General features: G+C 38.2%; 1 protein-coding gene across 1 annotated transcript in view; it reads left to right on the forward strand.

Moving 5' to 3' along the window:
* LOC106518657 (nesprin-1) overlaps positions 1–8,656 on the forward strand; it is a gene marked incomplete at its 3' end in the record, with an annotated part of 139,050 nt that overhangs the window by 118,584 nt on the left and 11,810 nt on the right. The window contains 6 exon segments of the mRNA XM_014010029.1: positions 688–825; positions 1,092–1,277; positions 2,263–2,385; positions 2,470–2,652; positions 3,107–3,250; positions 6,076–6,306. Of these exon segments, the coding sequence (XP_013865483.1) occupies positions 688–825; positions 1,092–1,277; positions 2,263–2,385; positions 2,470–2,652; positions 3,107–3,250; positions 6,076–6,306 (1,005 nt within the window).

An 8,656-nucleotide genomic window follows, 5' to 3' on the forward strand; every position in this document is an offset into this window, starting at 1 on the left:
ATACATACATACATACATACATACATACATACATACATACATACATACATACATACAAACAATACATACATACACCTTCAGCTCCTTAATAATATTCTGGGTACAATTATTAGTAGTTTTAGCAGTTTATAATGAAATATTTAGTTTTTCTGCCATTTTCTTCTCATTGAAAATGAATGGAGCTGTCTTCAACATCCTTAAAATCCTTCAAAATATTTATAAATCTTTACTGCACTTTTCACCTTTTGTTCTGGTTCTGTTTTTTTTTTTTTTTTTTTACTTTTCTGTGCTAACTTTAGCTTTTCTTCTTGCTAATTTTAGCTTTCTCAGCTCTCTTTCTATTTTCTGCTGTTCTTCTGTTTATTTAAACTTTTTTGTACTTCTATCAACTTCTTTCTGCTAATTTCAGTCGTTTTCTGCAATTTTAGCTATTTTTCTGCTAAATTCAACTTTTTGTGGAAATTTCAGCTTTTTACTGCTTAATTCAGCAAATGTCTGCTCTTATTTCCTTTCTTTATATCAGCTTTTTCAGCTACTTTTCTGCTAATTTAAGCATTTTTGGCTATTTTACAACAAATCACAATTTTTTTTCTTTAAAATTTATCAGCATTCACGCTGCATTTTCACAGAAAATGCTAAATCTTTAGTTTTCTTTGATTTTGCCTGTTTTGTGTCACCACTGAGCAGGCTGAGAGGCAGGTGGAGGAGTATCACAGCATGAAGGCCTTTATTTTGAGCTGGATAGAAAAAGCTGAGGCTCTGATCACCAGTAACATCGTCTGGAGCTCTGCCTCCCAGCTGCAGGAGCAAATTCGAGCACATCAAGTGAGTTATTCACTTTCATTTAAAGAGTGTGAATTGCTTTAAACGGGGCTTAAACTTGTGTTTATTATGTTTGCGTTATTTTCCACAGAAACTGATACTATTCTTTCATAATTACCCTATTAAATCTGAAGATACGGCTCATATCTGCAGCTAATTGGTTTCTGATTTCCAGTGAAATGTTTCGGCGTTGACTGACCTTAATTAGTAWAATTGCCTTGCAGAAAATCCTCCTCTCTGACTTGTAATTTATGGTCTTACGGTGACAGGCGTTGCTGAGGGAGTGCCGCGGTCTCCATGGTGACTTGGAGGCCATGGGGGAGCGGGAGGGGCAGCTGGCGGATCTGTTGCAGACGGAGGGATGGAGCCAGCAGGTGAAACACCTCAGCAGACGCACCGAGGAGCTGCAACAGTCCGCCAAGGGCCGCCTCCAGAATCTGCAGGATGCAGCTAAAGTAAACAGCACTTTCAGTCAAAAACAGAGATTTTTAGATGAGAAATTATCACCCAAAATTTTTTCAGTTGTAGCAAAATGTACAATAAATTGTTTTTTTTTTTTTTTTTTTAAATCCAAACACTTTAGCATCAACTTGTTCAGATTTTAGTCAACAGTGACCCCTTGTGGCCAATACGATTATTACATCATCAGAATTGATTTTCAGCATTAATCGGTCACGCTCATTTAAAAATTATGAACTGGTATCCAAATTATAATCAGTAGCCAATTGTTTTTAATGACATTGAGAGTCCATGAATTGGATTATTTTCCTATTTGTCTCGATCTAGACTGCGCAACGATTTGAATCTACTTCTTTGTAATTTAGTTTTTGTTCCACAAAATGCATTTGAGCCTGTGGGAGTTAATATGGTGAAAACTTGTAATTTTATGTGTCAGACTGAAAAGGATGAAATATGTGACCCATCATATCRAAATGAGGATTAAGTCAAATTTGACCAAAATGACTTAATCACATTTTCAGATTCCTGGCTTTAAACGATACATTTTGACACCTGGGTCATTCTGATATCATAAGTGGATCTAGAGATATGCCTTAATTTGTCTTGTTGGTTACGATGATACATTATTATTTGGTCTGAATCCTATTTTTTTGTCATTTTAATTAGGAGTTTTTGATGTTAATATAAAGAGGAAAACTCATATTGTGTTTGAATGCTGAAATTGCCCAGCTGCAGATAACCAAAAACTTTGTTAGCTGACAGAAAATCTCAAAATTTTAAGGCGTTTTTCCTCAAAATCATTTTTTTTGTTACTAATGCTAAAAAAACAAAAGTGTTTAAAAAAAAATTTAGGATTATATTTCAGACAGTCCATTCAAATGATACATTGATAAGGCATTTATTCAATATATTTTGACAAAATGCAATTTTTGCACGTTTAAATCAAAACCCTACATTTGTTATGTCTGTTTTTGCCTTTAGGACTTGTTGCGTCTAGAGGCCGAGGTGAAGAGCCTGCACGCTGCTGTTGATCAGATCCAGGTTTGCCTTGCTTCCCCCGACCTCAACAAGCTCAGCCTCAGGGAGCAGCTCACACAGAGACAGGTGCTTATTCCAGTTATTACTCTGTACAAACAGGTAAATAAACCCTGCCTCCCTTTAATTCTCTCTCTGATSTCCATCTAAAAGCGTCTGCTGGTGGAGATGGAGAGCTTCAAACAGCAGGTGGCGGCGGTGCAGCTGTGTCAGAGCGCCCTCCGGCTGCCGGAGGAGGTAGTGGCCAGTCTGCCGATCTGCCGCACAGCTCAGAGTCTGCAGCAGGAGGCCAGTCAGCTGCAGCACACCACCATCCAGCAGTGCAACATCCTGCAGGTAGAGGACAGTCTTCACATTAGGACTGGTGTTTTTGACTTATCTAAAAAACATTTATATGGTTTATATTTATAACTAAGGTGCTTGTGATGAAGTGGAGACTTTAAAACCTGAATTTCACTCTGTAGTGTCTGAACAGCCCTCCTCAGGAATGTGTTTTCGTTTAACCCTCATCAAAGTGGCATTTCTCCTCCATCCCTTGGTTCTGGGCTGGTGAAGTTAATTATAGTGGTGGTTCAGAAGTGGAAGCTCTTCCAGAGACAGACGTATGGACACGTGCCCGAAGTGTCTGTTTTCTGTTTCAAATCAAACACATTAGGTTTAATAGAAGCTGAAACCACGACTACTTTATCTGCCGTCAGGGTTTGAGATAAGCTGCAACGTTTTGTAATATTTTCCCTAAAAAGAACGATGTAAATCACAAATTACTGAGTAAGTGTTTCCTCTTTGTCAGGAGGCCGTGGTGCAGTATGAGCAGTACGAACAGGAAGTGAAGAACCTCCAGAGGTTAATAGAAGATGCTCACCGCATCATCCAGGACCGGCCCGTCTCCACCAACAACATTCAGGAACTTCAGGCTCAGATTCACCATCATGAGGTAACGGCTGAAAGCCTGTTTATTTCCATTTTTAAATGGTTCATCATTTGTAAGGAACATGCATTTGTGGGATGAGCAGTAGAGCTGAGTGTGTGGGTTGCGCACATGAGCAATTTGCCAAACATTTTATTTTACTGTTGTTTTGCACTTGGTTTCCACCAATAAAATGACATCATTTGCTCTAACACACTAGAAATTAACTGGTTAAGTACACAGCTGCAAGTCTCTGCTTGTCTTTAGGTAACTTTAAACCGATTTAAAAACGTACGATGTCATATATGTATGTTTAAGTGTTATTGCTGAAAACAACATGCAATCAATAAAATGACAACAGTGCCCAAATTTATGCACCTGCCTAATTTTGTTTAAGCAATTATTGCACACTTTCTGTAAATCATATAAGCATCATTTCACTGCTCAAATATCACTGTTTGTGTCCCCTATATGATATATTTTACTGATTTTTTTATCCAAACAATCAATGATTTATTTATTTATTTTATTACTTTTTTTCCCAATTTACATTTCAATAAAAACAAAAACAAGAACAATCAAAAGAATCAATTTTCAAAAGAATACATAACATACATAACTCAGAACATTTTGGGGTAAAACAAAAGATCGTTCCTTTCCCCTTCTCTCTTTTTACACTTTTTTTTTCTTTTTTATTATTTAACCAAGAATACACAAAAAAGACCAGGCAGTTTAAAAAAAATTAAATCAATGATTTCACATTTAAACAAAGACTGAAAAATGTGAACTTTGTCAAAGTGAATCAAAAGATTTTTTTTAAAAGTTATTGCTTATTAGCAGGAAATGTAATAACGTATTCTAAAAAATATACAGAATAAGTGTGATTACCAGAGACTGTAGAAAGAAAAGCTTCTTAAAGGGTCATATATTTGATGCACTGTCTTTAATTTTGAACAGTTCTGTCATTGTAGAGCAAAAACTAAGTGTAGAAATAAACCACACAGCTCGAGTCATAATGTGTGCTTCCTGTTATTTCTTATACTGTACAAAAAAAAAAGAGAAGTTGTGGCTAAAGAACTATATTAGCCTAATCCTCGCTTGTGAGTCAGACTATTTAGTTATTTGTTTTTTTTTTCTAAATGTAGTCACTGCAGTTGCGTCACACAAAGAGAATACGTCAACATTCCTCCTCTATCTGATGCTCCATGTCTGCAGAGGTAGATGACACCGTCTGCATAGCTTTGTGTTTTGTGTTGCTGAGTGGGTGTGTTTTGATCTCGCRTGTGCACGAGGGAGGTGGGGTTGAGACGGAGACCTGCAGTCCGACAGATCAAATCTCACTTTTTTATGGCATTTTATCAGTGTTGTATAAAGTAGCACAAAGTGATACTTGAGTCAAAGTACACGTATCTTAACAAAACATTACTTTAGTAAAAGTTAAAGTCACCTTTAGAAATATTACTTGAGTAAAAGGAAAAAAGTATCTGATATTTTTTGTACTTAAGTATTAAAAGTCAAAGTATTGATTTAAAATGAGCAGTTACATTTTCTATAAAAACATTTATTAAGAGGTGACCTCCACAAAAATGCAGAAATGACTATATCGTTTTAAAATAATTAATTTACGTTAAATTTAAGATGCACTAGTCCAGCTGTTTCAGTTTATWTACATATATCAAGGCTGCACAAAGCTTTTCTCTAAAATAAAAATCTATCTGAGGACTGAGGCCACGTGTAATAATATAATTCATGAAATACAAATACTTCTTAAGTACAGTCCTTTTATTTTAATGATTATGTCCTGCTGCAGTGTGACATGATTTGTTTGTGTACAAACTAATACAGTATCAGAGTTTTATTCTCATTCAACCACAGTTAAATTCACTCTATCTAGGAGGCACAATTTATATTGATAGTATTTATTTTTTACAGGCTGGAATGAAAACAAGCAAAAATTAAATTAAAGTAACAACTTTGTACTTCTTGCCTTTTTGTAAATGTAAGGAGTAGAAAGTAGAGATAATTGTGTGAAAATGTAACAAGTAGAAGTAAAAAGTAGGCTGAAAATTAATTACTCTAGTAAAGTACAGATACCCAAAAATTCTACTTAAGTATAGTAAAGAAGTATTTGTACTTAGTTACTTCACAATTCTGCATTTTAACCTTGGCTGCAGATTTGTGTTCAGCCCCGACGTTTGACTGTTGTTTTATTTTATTTTTTTAGTTCAAGGTTTGATCTGTCAGCTGAGCTCCTTTGAGTCACGTGACCTGATTATCAGCGCATTTGACCATCTGTGGGACAGAGGGGGTGAAGAAGGGAGGAGGGAGGTGGAGGAGGTGGGTCCAGTTTGCTGGGCTGTAATTTGACACCAGCTCTGTCAGTCTCGGCTCCCTTCTTGTGCTCTTTGTTAAAAAACGGGAAGATGGAAAGAGGAGGGCGGGGAAACAAGCGGTGAGATCACTTCCTGTTTCCTCCTGCCGTCTGTATATGTGTACAAGAGGGAGTGTCTGAGGGATTTTGAAGTATTTCTGTGAGGGTCTCAAGCAAACATCCTGCCTCGCAGAGTCAGACTCCTCTGATTGGCTCAGAGGTACAGAGAGGGGGGTGAAAACGGAGTCAGGCACTGCTTTTCTCTTTGTACACTTTCGCACTGCGAGGGACCGGCGAGAGAGGAGAATGTGTCCGCTCCATTTATCCCCCTCACACGGGCGCAAYATTCACCGCTGAGCCGACTCAGCCTCTGTTTATCTTCTAAGGAGCTGTGGATCAGCTGGACCTGGACCCCACTCTGCTGACGCCGAGTGTTGACTCTCTCTGTGTGGTGGTGGGGGGGGGGCTGATGTTTTGACAGGAGCTGACCCAGAAGATCCGTGGCTACCAGGAGAAGATCGCCTCGCTCCACTCCAAGTGTAAGATGCTGACGGTGAAGGCCAAGCACGCCACCATGCTGCTGACCGTCAGCGAGGCGRAGGGCCTCTCGGACGGCACCGAGGAGCTGAGCGACGAGGAGCTGCACGGCGTCGTCCCCAACTCCTCCTCGGACGCCGCCAAGCAGCTTCCAGCCCACCCTTCTGTGGTCATGGTGAGTGACTCTGCTTTACTAGATACACACACAACCACAAGGCAACAAAATGTGTGTGCTTTTAGTGGGATCTTAGAGATTATCCAACCCTTTTCACTCCAATATAGTTACTTATCCTTTAGTTTTGCCTCATTGCTGGATATCTGATTAAGATGTTTAAACATTTTTAAATTTAGAATGAAAGACTTCCTCTGTGTCAGTGACATAAAGCACCACTGAGTGGATTTAGGATGATGCTACGGTGGCCCTCAAAGGACCAGTTGTAATTAACTTTGACTAAACAATAACTGAGCTCTACCTGGTATTTCCTGCATAGAAACAGCGTTTTAATGCGTCCTCTTAGAAACACCAATGTACGACTGACTGAAAGTGAAATAAATAATACAAAAATACTATGAAAAGTTAAAAAAAAGAAGAAAGTTTTGCTCACTGTTGAGTTGTGGTAGGTAGACGCCATCTTGAATTGTGAACACGCCCACTTACCAACAGGGATTTCTCATCTGTCAATACATATCCCATGCATTATAGCAGGGGTTCTCAAGCCATTTGGGTCTGGGGACCCCTTACAAGGGCGAAAAATATTCTAGGGACCTCCTTATAAACCCCGTGCTGTTTTTAAAAGATAATTTATGGTCATTTCAACCCCTAAATGCCATGGGAATATGTATTTTATTAAGTTTATTATGTTTGTTTTATTAGTTTGTTGTTCTCCATGTATTTTTAAAAACAAAAAAACAAATTAAAATTTTAGTAAAAATTTTTTGAGGACCCCCAAGATACCTCTCACGGACCCCTGGGGGTCCAGGGACCCTAGTTTGAGAACCTCTGCATGATAGGATATGTATGGACAGTGCTGGTTGTAAAGCAGCTTATTTTAAGACATTATTAGACAACTATCCAACTAAATTGCTCAGGAGGCCACAGATACTACGAACCAACAGCTCAGGGGCAGGACAATTATTATATTTCACCCTTTAAATGTGTTTATTTTGTTGAATTATATTATAAATTTAAAGTTTATCATTGATTTCAAAACTATTTTCTTAAAAAAACAAAATGATGGGCCGGACAGAAGTCACGAGCAGGCCACGTTTTGCCCGTGGTCCTTTAGTTGAACACTAGTGCCTTGGCACTGTGAATGTTCTGTGGGGCCCAAACCAGAACTTTTTATTCTCCTTGTCAATGAAAATAGATTTTCTAAGTCAAAATGAGTGTTTTAGATCAGTTTCCTGTCATGAAGATAAGTTTGGGCTCCTCTCTAATGGTTTTAAAATGAGCATCTCTTCACTTCCAGTGTTAGTGCTTGTCTGTCAGTCTCCTTTAAATTTTACTGAAACCCAGCTCTGTCACCTCCCTTTAGTTCATTTAAGTCTGAATCTTGTCTGTTTGCATCATTTATCATCCTGAGGATCTATTTTTCTCTTGTGTTTCTTCCTTCACTGCCTGATTTTCAAAGTCTCTTTCTGAATTTGATTTATTTTTTAGTTTTTGCTTCCTTGCTTCGTCATAGTTGTTTGTGGTGTATTGAGTCTCCGCAGCTCAGGAAACAGGATATGACTTGTCCACTGAGTGAAACGTGTTGCATCGAGTTGCATCATAAAGCCCGGGAAGAGGAGGTTCGAATGTAACAATGTCCTGAGTCAGTAGGCCGAGTTCTGGAGCTGCCAAAAAGCAGCCCAAACAAGGCTCGGCTCACATTTCAGCTCAGCCCCTTCGCTGAAGCATGCAACTGACAACTGTGCTGCTTCTGACAACTGCTTTATTCTCTCACCTCTGTGTGTTTCAGCTGCTGAGGGCTTAACTGCTGGTTTAATTTGAAAGTCCTTGGGTTACATCTTGTCTTAAACAAAACGGTTCCTAAATGTACTTTTGCATGAACTGCAACATGCAAAAGACTCAGAGCTGTAATGAAAGTGAGGTTTCTGATCTTCTGAAACATCTGTGAGGTATGCACTGCAAAAACTGTCCACCAGTTTTACGATCTTACATCCTGCCAAAAAGTATTTTTAAACTTGTTTGATTATTTCACTTCAGACTCAAATTAAATTAAATAATCTGCCAGTGGAAAAAGACAATGGCACTTCTTGATATAAGGGAAGTTTCCAGCCTTACAAGATTACTATATATATTAGGGCTGCACAATATATTGAAAATCATACATATACATTATGTTATACATAAGAGTGCAACAATACATGTACCCGTATCGAACCGTTCAACACAGTGCTTTAGGTTCAATACACACTTTTATCGAACAATACAGAGTTTTTAAATTTATTTTATCAACTTTTCTTCTGAAGATGCTCTGTGTTGAAGGATCAGTGGATCTGTGTTTGACTACTCCACCTAG

Source organism: Austrofundulus limnaeus, unplaced genomic scaffold (assembly GCF_001266775.1).
Source record: "Austrofundulus limnaeus strain Quisiro unplaced genomic scaffold, Austrofundulus_limnaeus-1.0 Scaffold64, whole genome shotgun sequence".
In the NCBI taxonomy this organism is placed as follows: Eukaryota; Metazoa; Chordata; class Actinopteri; order Cyprinodontiformes; family Rivulidae; genus Austrofundulus; species Austrofundulus limnaeus.